At 40.3% G+C, this 19,307-nt stretch overlaps 1 protein-coding gene across 2 annotated transcripts; it reads right to left on the bottom strand.

The window, feature by feature from the left end:
- Positions 1–2,428: 2,428 nt before the first annotated feature.
- LOC118790950 (E3 ubiquitin-protein ligase RNF128-like) lies at positions 2,429–16,801 on the bottom strand. 2 transcript variants are annotated; one of them, XM_036548105.1, is made up of 7 exons: positions 16,299–16,801; positions 11,498–11,745; positions 6,814–6,885; positions 6,587–6,669; positions 4,661–4,757; positions 4,023–4,218; positions 2,429–3,095 (listed from the first exon to the last, which is right to left on the bottom strand). In XM_036548105.1, exons 1-7 carry the CDS (start codon positions 16,708–16,710, stop codon positions 2,977–2,979), a joined length of 1,227 nt encoding a protein of 408 aa, XP_036403998.1. In that variant the 5' UTR covers positions 16,711–16,801; the 3' UTR covers positions 2,429–2,976. The 2 variants fall into 2 exon arrangements, with proteins under 2 accessions (XP_036403998.1, XP_036403997.1); XM_036548104.1 differs by lacking the exon at positions 16,299–16,801 and adding an exon at positions 13,374–14,041.
- Between the last annotated feature and the right edge of the window lie 2,506 nt (positions 16,802–19,307).

Raw genomic sequence — 19,307 nt, 5'->3', positions numbered from 1 at the left:
CCTTTTGAATACTTTTTTTAGAGACACAACAGCAAGACCATGCCAACTACTTCAACCTGCATGTCTCTGGTTCTAAGTCTAGTTATAAGTTGTACAGAGTCAAACACATACCATAATCAAACCTGACATTTCATCACTGATCTCTAAAAACTCTGTAAAAACTATGAAAAGGCAACAGACATTTTTTTGTAAAAAAAAAATATCCTTTCAAACTGCTTTTAATGCAATAATGCAAGTCCCACTTAAAACCATGTGCCAATCTGTAACACTAGAGGTAGAAAAATGTGACACTATGACTGCCACTTGAGGAAGTCCTGTATGGTGGTCCATTTTGATGACAGGTGGGGATGAATGACAAATGACCTATTTTAAAGATATTTCACCTTTGACATGCACACCTGCCACGTCAGCTAACCAGCCACGTTCCCCTCCCACCTGACCTTCCATCCCCCTCAGCCCACACACACACAGGCGCGCACACACACACACACTGTGTGACCAATTGAATCCCACTAATGACATGACACCTTCCCTTATAATTATACATCATGTATAAGACACCAACTTCTCATGGCCAGTAAACTTTTCATTCAGGTCATGGAATGACTGAGGGTGGAAAAAAGAACAATGACTGGCCTTGCTACGTACGTGTGGGTATGTTGCTCAGTTGGGGACTATCACCAATATTGTCATCAATCTACGTTAAATAAAAATCCACAGACAATGACAAGTCAGCAAAAGCAAAGCACTTCACTGGCAAGGCAAGAATAACTACATGGTATTTGAATGGATTTCTGTTATATTTGTATTAATATTTGTATTAAGTTTTTTGCACATGTACCATGGCACAGAGAGATCCAGAGAAAGGTTCAGGTCAATACATCCATCTTACCAATGTAACAGTGGTAGGCTGGTGAGTTTTGAACCACACCTGTCTCATCCACACAGCATACTGTAATAATTCTGAGCTACTCATATAGCTGCTCTCACACTGCCCCCTTCTGGTGGCTCCTCCAATTTTTCCATATTGACCACATCTTCTGGTGTCCTGAGATGGTAGGTTAGTTCTATCAAACAAGACTTAATTCTCATGAGAGTATGTCCTGAATTAAGAGAGTCACTGAAATACAGAGGTAGAAACATACACATCAAAGGTACCATTGAACCTATTCTTACAGCACTACACAGATTCTCATAGGGCTAACTAAGAAAGCTTCATTTTCACTCCTGTTAAAATGGGAGTTTAGGTTGCTTTCATATATCTAGTCTTCCATGAGAATGAAAATAAGATGCAATAGTGTGATATCACATTAAATTTATTTACAATTTGTTTCCAACTGTATGTACACTTTAATCATAAATAGACCCTTTATCAAATTTACCACATACACAAGCTCAAGGAAAAAGAACCAATACAATTAGTCCCTTATTTAAATACAAAGCCAAAGACAGACAATATTGCTTTGAATAGGAAACAATTAAGACAAAACACAGATAAAAAAAAAATAAATCTTTTGACAGTACAGTAAAATACTTACAGTAAAGTGCACTCAAAACAGGGTTGAAAATTCTCTACAAAAGGATTTGTTTTCTAAGTTGGATTAGTCAACATACCTTGCAGTGGACAAAAAAAAACTAAAACCTTTTCCAAGATGGGAAAAAACACACCAGTTAAAGCTTCTCTATAGAAAATGTAAAGTACATTAGATCGAGGGGAAAATAAAAGTCTGAATAATGACCATTTACACGCCTAGTCCCATATTAAAATGGTAAATGGTAAACAGATCAAGAGCTTGATAAATGTGAGTGCAAAAACGCACACAAATGGTGTGTTAAAGAATGGATATATCCATGTTACGTTTCCAGAACTATGGCAGCACTACAGATAGCACTAAAAAGAGGGAGAATTTAACAAATGAAGTAGAGCAGGTATTCAGCTGCACTGCACTGAACTCCCCACAGGCAACAGTACCCTCTGATGCATTTTACCTTGGAATTTGTGATAATGGTGAACAAGAAGAAACAAAAAACATATTGTAGCTGGTGCATTTGTGTAAAGTAAAGATGCCAAACAACCCTCTAAACCGCCATAGACTAGCAGACACGGGAAAGGGAAAAATAAAAATACATAACAGAATGGGCACCTTGAACTTTAGTGTTAACCTCAGTTTCAGAGCAAAGAATCCCTCAAGATTATGTGATGGGCAATACATTTCTTTGGAATTAATTTCACTAATGTCACTAATGTAAATACTGCAGAAGGCTCAGCCAGCTAGGTTTAGGTTAAGCAGAGAGGGTTCAATAAACTTAAAATATATGTTTACAATGTCAGTGATTTACAGGGTTTTGTGAAGTATTGAGAATGATTCAGTTTATCTGATAAGAATCAAAATCATAAAGAACAAAACATGGCTGTAATTTCAGGCTACCTATACAAAAAATGGTTGTGCTTAAAGACAAACAAATTGATGTGTGATTCAATAAAGTCATTTTTATTTACTTAATTTGTTTTGATAAAATCATCCTTGGGTACACATAGACTATTGCTGATTTGCTGTCCAAAAGTATTCCTTCATAACTAAAACATACTTTAAAAAAAATACAGTTTAACCAACCGCCACTCAAATGTACAGCACAGCTTACTATTATGATTTTAAAAATATTTTCCCACCGTGATGTTTTTTCCATGCTGAAAAATCTGTGATACAAATTTAGCATTAAGATAAAATATTCTTTCTGCTACTCTATATGTTCAGGTATACTATAAGAGTTGATGTACAGTAGGGAAATCAGGCACCATCACTCTTCAAATTACAGGCCACAATAGTACATTTTACCTGCAAGTAACTAATTAATCTCAAAATTGCAGTATAGGCTGCATTTGTTTTCTTCCTCTAAAAGTACCTCTTCATGAACACAAACAGAAACAATACTGGGACTTGCGAAGTTATGGGGCACATGCTTGTGTGTGGATGTTCATGTCCTTGTCTGTCGGGGGACCTGTGAGTCTCCCTCAAAGCCCAGGTTGTCATAGTGCGGCTGGACATCCACCCGGACCACTGGCACGTCAGCGTTCTGCGCATTCTGGTCGGCCACTGCAGAGTAGAGTGAGAATTAAGGCAATTAGATTATTCTCCTTCGACAGCCAAGATCATCTGATAATTTTATATTCACTCTTCAGCAAGAGTTCAAGACATAAATCACAGATGTGTGTATCAGGGGTTTAAGCATATATTCTCTCTTTAGTAAAGACCCCAGATGGGATGGAACTGAAAGGTGCGTCAGTACATTGTAACAATGACCTTAATTCAAAGTGTGTTCTGATCTACAGAGGCTCAATTTTTGTTAAATATGTCTGGTTTATCCACTGTTTAGGTGCTGGTATGTGGTGCATTACTTTCAACTGCATACTAAATTGTATTTGATTCAGGTCTGTCTTTGATGAGTTTAAATTGTGAGGGAAATTATGCCAAAAGTAAGGAAGTAAAGAATAGTTAATAATGTATTTGATCTGTGACATTACATTAAGTGTGAGACCTTAGAAACCTGGTTTAGAGATGGTAACCTTCACACAAGACAATAATATGTTGAAAATCAGTCGAACCAGAAGGGGAGAGCTCTGAACTAGAGCTCTGTCAGAACCAGGCCAGACTAAAGGATACCAAAGTCCTGACTCCCTGTGGACATTAAAGATCCCATGGAAATAACTGTAAACAGCATGTCAGGCTGTAACAGTGAACCAGGATGACCTCCTGATCAGTAATTGTAATGATCCCCCTTTTTAATTGTGTTAATAACTCCCACCCTCTCTGCTTGAGCTGATGTGTAAGGAAGGATTCTGATGCTAAATGGCGGCTGTACGTCCGCCAGGTGCGCAGTACACATTGGCAATGGTCGAGGGGACCACCACTTCACAACAAAGTACTCTGAGCTCCTTCAGGAACCCCTTCATAAATCCATTTCTTAATAATGACATTCTATAATAATTTTAATATTAATATTATAAATAATAATAATAATACCTGTCTCATATATTGGGGTCTGTGCAAGCTGTTGGACATTGTCCTCGGAGCCCTGTACAGAGGCGTAACCTGATGATGCCGCCTCACTCCTTGAGTCTTCTTCTGTCATTGGTGGGAGAGTAGGATAGAAATTCAAATCTGGCACCACAGCTACTTGGGGACTGTTAACCTGGGAGCCAGCCTCCTCTGTTTCAGGCTGCAGCAGTAGAAGAGGAACACAGGAAGAGAGTCACTTAAAACACTGCCCCAAAAAATAACTGTTAGACACCATGTGTCAGCTTTATAGTCAATACATTCTGTAGGCCATTCTCTATTACTCGCCGCTCTGTTCCTATGCTCTTGTCTCTCCTGTGATTTGCATTCAGTGTTTCTCGCTATGACGGCCAGTCTGGATAAGAGTATCAGCCAAAAAAATGGCAGTAATGGCAGGAACATCAAATCTGTACCTTTGGACCACTGTAGCTCTGCTTCAAGCCAGATTCTCCATGAATATGTCACATACTCCAAGATGTTTTAGTTCCACCCAAGCAACACATCATTCTCTCTGCTTTTCAGTAAACAGTTCCCCACAATGCCAATGCACTAAGGACATTATGCCACATGTTCAAACAGGGGTCAGGGGTTGGCCAGGGACTCACCTCAACCCCCAGGGACTTCAGGATGTCACATTTACACATGGGGCAGGTCCTGTGCTCCAGGAGCCAGGGTTCGATACAGACTTTGTGGAAGAAATGGCTGGAAGGAAATAAGAACATTTTTGCGGGTTAGTGGAAATGTCACCAAGCTAAAATTGTCATGGATGGATTTTTATCCACCTTTGTAAAAGTGATAATAATCAATGAATAAAGGCTCTGAGGACCTCCAGTCACTCAAGTCACATTAATAATGCTTTCATCCCTGTATACTTCACTTTATGATCTATAATAAAATATACTAGGCCTTCACCTACACATTGCTAAAGTTCAAATGAATGGTGCTAGTCTGTCCAGAGAGATAATGTTAAAAATAACCTTGCACATTAAGAACCACTATTGTTGGGAAGAAGACTGATTTTCTCCAGTGTTATAATAATAAAATGTGTCAAAACAATCAGTGCCATTCAAAAAATAATTCAGAGGTTCTGACAGTACTTCTCTGAAACTGTAATTCTCTGACAGACCAACAGGTGTGGTGATGTAAAAAAAAAAAAAAAAAAAAAAAGGACTGATCGCTGGCAGCCAACAGATCATTATCATTATCATTTTCAGTGTGATCGGGGCTTTAGACATGATAATCAGTGGCTGCATATGCAGTCCACACTGAAGCCCAGAAGAGGTATTAGGAAGCAAGGATAACAATGCTGCTTTCATAACGACGAAGTGGGCCACTGCTTTTTCATCCTCAGATACGACTCTTAACCTGGTTCACTTCCATTTACAACTTCAATACAATAAAATTCCATCACCACAAGTTAACCTGGATAAGGATGTCTGCTAAGCAAATAATTTAACAGGGGGCCGCACCTGGATTCCCCGTACCATGCACAGGCTAATCCCCTTTCAGGCAGCAGTTTTAGACAGGTTTGCCCTTGCTTGGACAAACAAAACTCCGAAGGACAGCGCACAATGTGTACCTTTCCTACCAGTTACACGACTCTCCAGGGTCACTGTGCCACTCTGAGAAGGGTGTCACCAGATCACAGCCTTAGGGCCCAAAGTGCATGGCATCTGATTACATAACCTCACCATCAAAATTCATATTTGAGTTAATTCCTTGACTGAAGGGTTGGACGTCCATGATTGGAACACTGACTGAAAGGTGCATTTAATCCAACCACTACGATGAACTGTTGTTAGCTTTAAATAATGAATTTTAGAAAGAATTACATATATTCAGTTGTTTCCAAGTTTTTTTTGGGTTTATAAATGCCTGTACTCACCAAAATTATAATTATTCAGAAAAAGTTGTATGGTACCTCTACTTTTGTTCTGAAAACATTAAACAGAAGACATGTTCATTACTAATGCTTATAGCATTATATTAATTGAGTTCTGAATGTATTTGTCCTTTTGGCTTTACAGCAAATACATTCTGTAGACCATTGAAACTGCTACGCCAAGCATCCTGACCGCTGCTCCAAAGTGTTCCTTTCTGCCACTCCTCACTTCCATCTAGCAACACTGGCAGGATGGAAACTGGCAAGTTAAGCTTCATTTGAGTATATTAACAGCCATCATCTGACCCTGAAAGGGGTTTGAATGTTTGTTTAAAGTTGTACAAATGTGACTGAAATTTGCCAGCTACTAATAATGATAAATACTACTAGTGGGCGGCTTCTATGCATAACCAAATTCATACCCTGTAACACAGGAGTTGGAAGCTTCTATAACCTGAAGAACATTCTGTTACCTTTCATAAATCACAGAAATGATTGATATAAGCAGAAACATTCAACTGCATTCAAACCAATCTCTCTGAAGAATCTACTGTGCTACGTAGCAGTTGACAGAGATTGATATCACTTAAAAGAAACAGTACTGTGACAGATCATGTTTATCATCTCGACAGGGTAATGAAGTGCATACCTGCAGGTCAGTATGGACACCACGTCACCTGGCTTGTAGGCCTCGATGCACACGGCGCAGGTGTCTGCCTCAGGGCCCGTCTCCTAGTAACAAAAACAAAACAGCAGAGGTGGAAAAAATGGACAGACTGACCTCACAAACGTATTTAACACTGTACACTCCAACAATGAGAAACACATGGACACAATAAACAGACACAGCTAGAATGATGCCCAAGGGGAGTTTACCTGGTCGCCTTGGTTCAAGGTCCGCACCTGGAGCTGACTAATGGCCTTTTTGGCCTCTGCTTTGAGCTGTTTCTGGAAAAAAGGTACAAGGGACAATGTGGAGGATTAGCTTCCTGCTGCCTGATGGGTGAGTGTGGACCTCTCATAAACACAACCTATGGACTCTGAGCTAGGAATTCTGGGGTAAAAGAAATGCAGGAAGGCATAGCACCACTGGGCACTGGCCAGCACAGAGCTTAAGAAGCACAAGCCTCTTAGGTTAGGAAACCACTGACCACAAATGCTTTGACATACATGTTTGGTCCACAATCACAATTTTTGTACTATAACAACCCACTAACTGGATGCTGCTACTCATAACACAACACTACATAACCAAACCTGCAACCTTTCGCTTACTAACCTAGCTCCTTAAGCAATACACCACAAGGCTCCCCCAGTAATTAAAACACACCTGAGACAATTTCATGGCGGTAGGCAGCCCCTTGTGTGGGGCCCTAGGCATGTTTCTCTCATAACTACATAACCAACAGCACTGAGGATCAGCCTCATCAGGAGATTTCACAACAATGTTTGTGTCATTAGAGACGTCCGGGGGGAACGCTAACTGGAAACATTACATCAGCCTCTGCAGCGGCGGCACTACAATGGAAGGGAAGACCTCTAAACACCAAATTCAAGTTTGGTCAACGGGAGACCATGGCTCCTGTTAAAGTGACAGTAGTGACATTTTAACGTAACCGTAACTAAGGAGAGAACTGCTTTGCAGCTCGTGGACTAGTTTTAGAAGAGAGAGAAATGACCCGGTTTTACAGCAATTGCTGCTTGTATTGTGAGTGGAAGACTGCTAACTGAAAAAAGAAAAAACATTTAAAATCACAGGTTTTCATTTGCCTTCAGACTTTAAACGGACAGTGCAAAAACACAGCTTTTATTATCACAGATGCCATCAAGCTGTTAGGAGGCCCTTTTAGATTGATGTAAACATCACTTCCTTTTCAAATGGAAACTATATGACTGATGTACGCTTGCAATAAAAGTCTCCACTTGTTATTGCCACTTTAGACATCAAATCAGAGTTGAAGAAACTGCAACCAAAGAGCCTGCAAGGATCCTTGCAGGGTTTAAAGTCCATCAGGGTACAATTGCGTGATCATTCCCGGACAGATAAGATGCAGTTCTTGACTATGCCCTTTAAGAGGCCACTGGGGCCAGTGAGATTGTTCTAACTCCACACTGGTTCAACGGTTCACAGCACCATCTGTTTTTGCCAAGATCAAGTGATCTAGCAACTTCAAGTTTCTAGTCAGATGAACTTCTGTACATAATGTTGTTTACCAAAACCTGCTCTACCACTGAGGATGTACAGTGTGCCTTGTGCCCCCACTTGCCCCTGGAGCCCTGTGAACCTTCATCAGTATCCAGGAAACTTACCACGGCCACCGACTGTGCTCCCCATACCAGTCGACCTCCAAGGATCTACCCTCCCATGACCAACAATTAACTGTAGATGCCACTCTGGACTGCAGTGGATCCTGACCCTGAACAGTATCTCCATTAAACCAATAAGCAACCTACTCTGCATGTTACCTTTGGACCTTTAATAGTGACTTTCCAACAGTCGCCTAATCAATTGAGTTATAACATCCTTCACATTTATCATGACATGATAAATACTAAAAGAGAATGGGCTTTCCCACCTAAACTATTTTCTGTTATGGCTTCTTCTTTATTGCTTTGCTACAGGGAAGTTTTCCTTTACCATATCAAACTTTATATGCTTCATAGGAACACTGAGATGGTCTCATTTGGTTTTAGCTTCATTTTCTTCAGTTCCTTCTCTGAAAACCTGGTACAGCTGTTTATTTGAGCCCTGACAATGTCCTTGTTCTTTTGTGTATGTATCCTCTCATAAATTCTTTGTTAAAAATGTTCTGTGTCCAAGAAACGTCAATTTATATGCCTTTGTAGCAGCATGTCTAACCTATACTGGTGCTAACGGCTCAGTAAGCTGGGATAACCAGCTGCCACTAGGCTTTCATTTAACCAACAAATTGCCAACTTTATGTTTACTGACTGATCTCTGTCTCTGAAGAACAGGCCATTACTGATGAAAATCAACCTCTAGTTGAACTTAGCAATATTGATTTTAACAACACTGGCCAAATGTTTGCCTACGGGTATAATGACTATGCTGTCAACTGTGGCCCTGTTGAGGGGATACACAAAGGGTCAAAGCTGTCAGTAGGGGGTTCTACACCATGTCATTAGGTTACCAAACATTTTTATGATTTTGATACTTTATTAAAAAACTGTCAATACAGTAACTAAAACAGTGTTTGTGTGTATTTATGAATGACACTTGAAATGCCAGTAGCCTTCTAAGGAATTCTCTAAAGAGGAAATGGCATAAGGCAGAGAACAGATAGTGAATGATGTGCCTTACATTGAAAATTTTTGCAATAGAGGGTCAACATCTTTCTATATGTAGCCATAAGGAATCAACTGTAGGGTATGATCACATATTCAAATCTCAAAACTCAGACACTTTGATATTTGATATTCACACTTTGACACTGCCTTTCATTTCAGCGGCAGCAAACAGAGATTATTTTGAACTCTGAATGATTCTGGTGCACAAAACCAGAATCAGAATCAGAATAGACTTTATTGTCATTGCACGGTGGGGGTACAACGAAGTTGTGGGTGGTCTGCAACAACAGCGCACTGTGGAACATTTATATAAACACAATACAAATAAGGCACACGACAGAAAAAATATACAAAATATACAATAAAATACAATAAATACAATAAAATACAAATTTAAAAAGAAGAATCTACACCACAATATGGCGGCGCGTACGGACGCAGCGGCTCAAGGCTCTCTACTATTGTGTACTCTTTTGTGTATTTACACAACCACAGTTGATACATTGCCTTTTTAATAGGCACACCCTCTATCATCCTCTATCAAGTCCACTTAAAATTCAGACACTATACATGAAGACAGTGCCTCAAGAGGAGGCAAAGCTGATTTTTTAAAAATACATTTAAGAAATGGTGCAAAATAGAAAACTGAGTCCATCTTCTTGTTCAACATAAGCGCATGCAGAGCTCATGATCTCACTGGTTTTCTCACGAGAACACGTGCCCTCCTCGATCCATTATGCAGTGGGGTGGCAGAGCTTGCACAGCTGAGATCGAATTGTAAGCCACCTTTTGGATCAAAGCAAACTGCTCCACTTTCTTTCAAAGCAAATGCTGGTTGTTGTTCCCATGTAAAGTTTGGAGCCAAGATACCAATCAATGCTAAAATGTATATGTGAACAAGACCTTTTGAGAGAGCATTTCACAAAATAGAAAAGGGAAACAAACCACCTAGGTCCTGAGCAGTTCTTTAACATGTCACGGTTTCCCCTCATGAAAACCAGAAATGCTGTTATATCTGAATATTTCATGAGAAGGGCCAGTTACCTCCCGGTCCCTCAGCTCCGATTTCAGAGGGTAAAGGAAGAAGGACCGCACGCTGCTAAAAACCCACAGTTTACACACAGTGGGAAACAGTCTCTGGCTTGAGGGGAAAACTTAACTGTATTTTCCTAATGACTGTGTAATTACGTCCCAAACAGTAACCAGACAAGGTAATGAATGAGTCAACATTTCAATTAGGGGAATGAAGTCCCTCTCACCTGTAAGTTTTGATTTGACAGTGTCCTTAGACTTAAAAACAGGTTGCCTGACTGGTTAAGATGTCCTATACACTGAATGAGATTTTCAAGCTCAATGTCTTTAGATGCAGCCATCTGAGTGTAAGAGGCTTCTGAACTATAGCAGTGGACAACAGACATAATGTTATCACAGGAAATATCCACTAACAGTAGTGAGTGTTCAGTTGCTAAAACACTGCAAGCCTTCACTTACGTTTATAGTACACAAGCAGCAGCTGGAGCACTGAATCTTTGAATGAATGGTGCTATATAAAAGGCAAGTGATTATCAATATCAACATACTGCAGTAAGCAGAAGTTTGATTGTTCATTTCACATGAGCCCTTTGAAATGAACAATTTTATTATTATTATTCCATTATTCACATACTGCTGACAAACCATTAAGACTGAACTACAATTACTACTGTTACAACTGAATGATTTCTGATTACCTTTTCAAAACACAAAACACCTTTTTAATGACACCCCCATGGTTGATTGTGGAAACGAAAGGTTTAGGGCATTTTTTGCTGGCTGTGCAATTCCCAGCGTCCGCATTTTGCTCCTGAACAAAGGCAACTGTGCGCAACCGTGACATTTTGTTCCGAGAGTGAGTTCTAAACAAGAATCGAATTACTCCCCCACAGAGTGACAGTTCTGCTGCAAAACAAAATCTGAGCGGTCAACAGGCAGGCCCGGCGGGCTAATTAGCTACTTAACCAGACCTGCCGCATTTTCACGCCATTAATTGTGAGGAAATGTAATACCATTAAAGGCAAAGAGCCCCATATTTTAAATCGTGCACTGGTCTAATATTAATGCATCACAATTCACACCAATTCAACAAATCCATTAAAAAGCCACTACATCTACTCAAATTACCGAAACAGAAGGATTAAGCAGCTCTTAGACACAGGATCAGGATTAGATCAGTGTTTAATGCCACTGTTCCGGTCTTTTTCCGGCCCCTTACCTGTCTGCGGATCATGGCCCGGGCTCTGTACAGCCTGCGGGCTGAGTGGAAGATGAAGTAGCCCACTGTGGCGGCGGTCACCACGAAGAAGGAGACAGACACCAGGATGAGGGAGTACTGGCTCATCCATGGGCCGTGGGGCTTGCCCACAGAGATGCTCATTATGACGGGGATGCCGCTCTTGACCAGCCCGACAATCTCCATGCCCCAGCTGTTCCCGATCATGATGGCCACTGTGTCGAAGGTTCCTGCAGGAGCCAAAGCACACGAGAGCTCAGACGACTGACCACCAAAATGAATGGGCAGTGCTGCCACAGTGCAATAAACACAGGTGAGCCATTTCACATCGGTGGTTGACATGACCTATTCTGCCATCCTCCTTCTCCCAACTACTTGCATACACTTTTACATAAGGGAGTGAAATGTTGACTGGTTTGATTGCTTTCATTCTTGAGGACAGAGGGAAGGACTGCAAACCCAAATTTCACTGATGGAAACACATTGTCTTTCTTCTTAGACCCACAGCTAATTCAGCTGGAAAGTAATGGCTAGTGTTGTACTCCTGATACACACAGGGTGTTAACATGGTGACACATCGCAGTGGGGCCCATGTTTGGCCTTTTTGTCAGTCCAAGTGTATCTTTCTCTGAACAACACTGCAACACGGCTACTCAGCTGACTTTCACCTGTCTGGGCCTTGTCCCCTGACAATAATTGAGAATATTAGGATTTCCATGTCTATGATCTCAATCCCATTACTGAACAGAAAGCACTTCAATGCGTAGATTCTCTGAAACAGATGGGTCCATGTCCCAATGACCAAAAAGGTGCTTTCTCTGCGTTTCTTTCCATAACCGAACACCCTGCATTTGTCATGAGATGGCACTGATCATACAACACAACTGTCTTCACATTTTAAATACCTACAATGATGCGCAGAAACTGCATTACTTTCTTTGCATGACTGCAGGGAAATGCTTCCCAACCCTTTCTGTTTATGTCATTCTCTACAGAATACCACTGGTTTTTTGGTGACAATGGTAAGGTTTTGTGGTCATTTCACTAAGTAATATCTCCTCCCTGATCATAGATTCTATGGTGGGGACTTAGGTAATGCTACACATGGAGCTTTTCTGCATTTCTTACGCATCTTGAAATTACCTGGGTACGCCACAGCACAATCCTGGGAAAAGGGTTATCAGATGGTGACAGTGAGTTGTAAAAGAGTGGGAACTGAATGTGTCAGGGCAGTACTGTCCTTTTACTTTTTGGGGAGAGGGCAACACTTGGGTACTTCTACACCAATTAATAATTCTGCACATTATTACACTACGGCTGACACTGAACTAAAAGTAATACTCCTGCTACTGCAACTATAAACTTTACCCGTGTGACCACTGCCGTTTGCAAAGTTACGCAAGGACACAATATCTCACTGTCATTACTCAAGGTCTTCATCCTTAACATTTAAATAAACTAATGCAATACAAATAGTAAAAACTTGACCAAAGTCTTATATAAACCGTAAACATTGTTTTGTGTGCAAAAACATCCCACAAAATTTCTTTTGTCCAAAGTAGTTAAGTGTATTCAATCGGAGAGGTGTTCATTTGATTGTTATGGAGCAAATTTGACTTAGACTGCACTGCAGCCGTGAGAGTAAACAGTTACGTAGCACGCTCTTTCAACTGTGGTGTGAATTTTAAACGGACAGGTAAAACTAGTTATCGCGAATGTAGCAGCGTCAGCTTTCGTACCTAGCAGGACACAAACTGTTTTGTTATGTCACGTACGGACGTGAAAGAGAGTATAAACTGTGGTGTTCTATCACCTTCCGACAGTCATTCCACATTCAGTTGCGTTAAGTTATACATACCTGGGTGAGCCATCTGAATAACGCTATTGCCCGTGTCTGCTTCATTGAAGATTGCTACGGCGATAGCTCCGTTGCTAGCCGCAATATTGATCTTCTCTGAAAAAGTGCATCCATGTCCGCGTTGTATGAGTGCGATCCAACCCCTACTACTGCTAGGTGCGTCATAAAAAGTATTCGTTTCACAGCCATGGATCGGTTCAGGTAAAACCACGTCCCCCGACACTGAAGCTTTGGGTGAATCTTGTCCATAAAGTCCACTTTCCCTGCGTTGCCACACAGTTGTGTTTTCAGGGTCAACATAAGATACGTTCACAAAGGCGGTATAAAGATAAGCTGCCTGCGCCAAGTGTAAACTCGATACCTGCAGAGTAGAAGCCACAAACAACCATGAAAACATATGTTTTCTTTGGAGTCCCATTACTTTTCTTGATTATCCTTATGCGCCACGTCCAGAATAAAGTTAGGTATGCTACCTGTAGCTACCGTTAAGAAACACGTTCGAGGCAGCGGAAAAAGTTAGACGAATAGATATTTGCGCATTTAAATGCAAGTTTCGGTCGACAAAGCCGCGTCCTCTTGGATTGGTGTGCCGTCCACTCACTGATCTTGAATCAGCGTCTATCTTTTACCCGAAAAGGACGAGGTTAAGATTAATGGTACATACACTGATCCTGGATCGCCTGTTTGGGACAGAAAGTATCGCCGCACTATCTCCGCCTCAATGAGGTCAAATCGAATTTGAACACACCCATGTAGTCCTTAAAGAGACAGAGGTCATAAAGCATTTCCTAGGCGCCAGCGTCAAAGACAAATTTCAAATAGTGAAGGGAACTATATTAAGAAGAAAAAAAATCTATCAAGTTCATAACCACTTCATAAGTATCCCAACGCTCTTAAGTGAATTTTTTTACAATCACGTGTAACTATTTTTTGGTGCGAAATGTAGGCTACCCATCAATTCATAGAAAACCGCATGTTATGACGCATTATTGTACCTTTATAAATTTTCTGCTTCTTATCGAATCTGCATGTTTTGAAACGTTATTTCAACCAATGTCTGTTCATAAGATTACATACGAATACGAAGCTGGTACCAGATTACATAGAGGGAAATAGGATTTTGGTCAAAGAAAATGCAGCATGAACACACATTAATAGTTACAGGTACTCCATCAATAACAGAAATACAGCAGACAGCTTTTTTTTTTTTTTTTTGCTTGTCTGTTGAAAAGTGAGATCAACTTTTATCTGTCTCACACAAATGTCCTCAAGGGTATATTTTGCCACCTACAGGCAGGTGTAGAGAAGTGTATTTGCTGGAGTGTCAGATGGGGGGAAAAATTTTTTGCTGTGTTATCACGCCATATTAGTTGACAGAAACTGTTGAACAATGACAAGACAGATTCTGTGCAAGTCTTTGGTTCTGGAAAGACATAGTGGTTTCTACCAATGTCTGATCAGCTGTTTGAAAACAGAGAGGACTACAGTTGAACATCACTATGATAGAGACACTATAGGTGAGTTACTGTTTGGTAAAAGACAGTTTAAAAACCCATAGAATTGTGGATCTCCAACACCAGGAATGTAGACCATGAATGTAATCATTCTCACAATCCTTTCCCAATCCATTTCATAAACCAGGGCAGCTAACATAGTATACATTTTGCAGACAATAAACCTGCTCCATTGGATATTTACTGAAGCAATTAAAAGTATGATAGTAACGCTCCATCTAGGAATCTAAATTCCTCATCAGTTGGGCCAAATAGGAACTACACTAAATTCACCAGTGTTCCCAGAACCAAGGCTGAGCAAATAAGATATATAGTGTAATTTCATGGACAGATCAGAATTTTTTTTTTGTGAACTGGAGGGAATATTATACATGAATAATTGTTTCTCACATGTAACAGAATTGGCACATGAGTAAGAGAAGGTTGCTGTTTTCCCTGTGTTATTCCAACTCTCTGATCTAACGACCCATATGAAGAGACATGAAATACCAGGGTACCCTGGAAAAAGAAACAACTTCCGTACAATTCATACACTAGGCAACACTGGCACTCCATTTACAATATGGTGTTTGGACAGGATCAGTTGATTACACAATCAAAAAATAAGGAAACAGATGTCCACTATACAATTCATCTCAATTGATGATTGATTTGATTCTATAACAATAATACTTCAAGCACAGTGCTGTCATTTTGAAATGAATAAGGCTTGGGCTTGTGTGGTACTCAAAACATCCCACAAATGTAAAATGAAATCAAAGTTGATTGTAACAATACCCAGAAATGTTAAATTAGAGAAGGAAAAATTATAAAACTATCCCTAATAATATATAACAAAATCAAGTTTCAATGTGAAATGAAGCCTGACTGTAAAATTAAATCAAAGTTCAAAGTAAACACTTATTATATGTTAAGGTCAAGGTTCCATGTGAAAATATCTGTGATTATAAAATAAAAGAACACTGTACTGAGTCAGTCTGTACCTTGTATTACATAACAGTCCTTTGTATTCTAGGCCTTGAGTATGACTTACATAAATATACAAATACCTACAGTGACAAAGGGGGGGAAAACCCTAATAAGAGGATGTCTTTTTAAAAGAAAATTACAAGTAAAACTTTTCCTAAGTATGACAAGGTAACAACTGTGTCACTTTCATATTTTGTGCAGAAACAATACTTCAGCAACAACAACAATAGTTGGGTCTTCCTGGTTTACTTTAAATGAAATATTATACTTTGTTATTCTAGATTATATATATATATATATATATATATATATATATATATATATATATATATATATATATATATATAGATTTATGATGCCTGGAAGCTTTCCATCTTTAAAGACCTGGACCAGTGAGTGGAATGTCAGAGAAACACTGGGAAAAACACAAAGCCCTTCATACCTTCATGACCCATTGGGCTGCTCTCGTTCCCGGTGCCGGGGAGGTTGTAGATGACCACAGCAGAAGCTCCCTGACTGGCGGCGTTGTTTATCTTCTCGGTGAAGGTGCAGTTCCCTCTCTCGATCAGGGCCACCCAAGGCTTCTCAGAGACGTTGGCGAAGGCCGAGCCGGGACGACAGGCCATGGAGTTGGAGACGGGGAGCACCACCTGCCCAATCGCGTTCCCCAGAGGTGAGTCGGACCCGTACACCCCGCACTCACACTTCCGGGAAATCGTCTGGTTGTCCATCGGGTACACTATCTCCACAAAGGCTGACCAAAACATTGTCGCTGCCCCAGCATGGTGAGCAGCTGACAGGAGCAGCAGGGGCATCCAGAGCCACGAGGAGACGCGCATACCTCTCCTTCCCATTTTCCTCTAAAAGAGCCACTTAGCTCCGGACTGTATACTGCTTTTGGGCCCCTTCGACGCAATACTCGCGGACTGCCGCTGAAGGTGAACTGATAGCTACGTCTCTTTGGTAATCATACCTTGCTTTAACACCCGCTGTAGTTCCTGTTATCTGGCTGGACCTTGATCGCTGGCTCGTTGGTCTAAGAGGGCTTGGCTGTGTGAACAGATCCTAAGTGAGATATGGCTTTACACTTAACGCGTCACAGTTCGTGGGGAGGGAATGGCTTTCCAGAACTCCTGCACTGAATTGACAGGCCACAATTCTCTGAAGCAAACGTGACATTGAAATAAGTGTCCTTACAGTTCTTCTTCCAGGAGGAGTAAAAATAGATAACACTATGCGGGCTTGGGTGTGTTTAAAAGATAACCAATATCAGTGATTAGGTGCAGTGATCATGAGTGTACAAGGTACAGTAGTAGATACAGTGAGCTATTGAACATGCAGACATCCATTTTTTTTTCATCACTAATATTATACAATTCACTATAAATAGAGTATAACCACCTTGTGGTGAATACATGCTGTCAGAGAGCAAGAAGTGACTGTTGATTTCTTGAACTGTTCAGACATCATTTTTAAAGGCTTTAAGGCGAGGCTTTGTGATCAGTTTTTATGGCAGTCACAATGACAAATAGTTGACCAAAGATCAGCATTTCCCTTGGATTAGGAGATCTATTAGGAGCTTTCTAGATGGCTTCTGACTGACTGTTTTACTGGAACTTCACAAAGAACTGACACTTTCAGAATGTTGGAGAAGTTATGTAATAAATGATTTTGTTTGTTGGGGCACACATGTGTTCAATTGATTATAGAAATGAATTTTTTCCTTTTTTTTTCCAGGACAGGCCTTGAATATTTTGTCATCAGTGCCTACAGCAGGGGTCTCACCACAGACGTACCAATAGAGCTTAAGTGATGCAAAGCCCTGTTTATTTAAAACTACCTCATCTCTCCTGTCTATGAACATTATAAGAAATGCAAGGTATTTTATCTCTCTTTAATCTAAGAGATACCAAAAAAGGAGCCACCCACAAAGGCTGAACCCAAGCTTTAAATATAGCCTGTTCACACATTGTCGAAGAGTACAGTATGTGCTTTATAAGACTAACTGTTCAGAAGAAGTATGTGATGCAGAGTTATGGTTAATCATTAGCCACAAAGTAATCAAGAAATTAAATTTGTAAAAGTAAATGCGAATATTCCACCATGGCTTCAGTTCACCAAAAATCTATACCAATGTCTGCCATTTAATAGGCTCCATTAATAAAGACCCGCACCACCTTCTCTTCCATACCTTGCGGTATGGAAAGTTGCACAAAACCCGCAACTTTGCAGAAAGTTGCGGGTTTAAACCCCGTGTGGGGCACTGTTGTTGAAGGGTTGTGCAAGGTGCTGAACTGAAAAGGTTCAGACAATATCAACCTGTATGAATGAATAAAACATGTAAGGAATGTATTTGACCGCAAAAAGATAAAACAGTAAAATTATGCAAAGATGGGACACAATCACACAATCAGTGCGCAGGCAGGATATTAACTCAGAAAGGAGAAATAAAAATATATGAACAAGAGTGAAGCATTTTTCAGTGACGTTTTGCCTGATCCAGAGTTGATTGCTCAACAAAAGCAAGCAGGGATTTTTGGATCAAGCAATTTTATTGATGAGGGAAACCGAAACAGGAGTGTTGAAGAGCTGAGTCTCTAAAACTGCATCTAGATGATCGTGGAGTTTGGATCAGAGTGCCTGGAATTGGCCTGGAAGCAAATATGTACTAAGCCATGTGAAATCCAGATTCGTATTCAATTTATAGCTCAATCAATCATATCAAACTTTAAATGACCTCCAGATTTTCTGGAAGGAAGACCAACATACAGTACCAGGCTGGGGAATTGCTGTCTTAGACCTATGGCAAAGAGCTGCATATCACCAACACCTGCTACTGTGAAAACAAAATGGCACACATTGAACAGCGTAAAAAAACTGAATAAGCCAGTTTGTTGGTCCTGTGTTTGCTTACCAAATGAACAGTCCTGAAGCCATCAAAAGGTAGTAGCTGTGCTCAGAAGCACACCATGGAAAAATCAGGTGGTTGTCTATGAAAAATGGGCAGTCATAAGAGACTGTAATATAAAGTTTTTGGGGATTTTATGATGTTGAGGATTGTGTGTTTGCTCTGGTAAAGCAAGACTGTGTAAATCATCAATGAATCGATGGATTCCTGCTGGATTGTGCTGTATGAGCTCTTAATGCTCAAACATTTAGTCAGACATAACCGTTTACTCTGCATAAATGTATATTTCCACAAGTTCCCTATCTATAAAAGTACCACACCTAACATTACACTTCCTTTTGGAAGGCAGTACTAGACAAGTATTACTCTCAGTATTTTGATAATGTTTGTAGGTGGGTGTTCTGCGCCCTTAATGGTGCTGTTTACAACAGCTTGTGAGTTGTTGATTGACGGTAAATGAGTCAGCAAATTTTTTTCAGGTTTATGGTATGATTTTTATTGGATACTGTGAATTTGAACTCCTTATGGCTGCTATCCATCAGA

This window comes from Megalops cyprinoides, chromosome 16, assembly GCF_013368585.1.
Source record: "Megalops cyprinoides isolate fMegCyp1 chromosome 16, fMegCyp1.pri, whole genome shotgun sequence".
Taxonomy (NCBI): domain Eukaryota; kingdom Metazoa; phylum Chordata; class Actinopteri; order Elopiformes; family Megalopidae; genus Megalops; species Megalops cyprinoides.
Note: the sequence above shows the minus strand (reverse complement) of the source record. Positions and strands in the feature narration are given on the sequence as shown.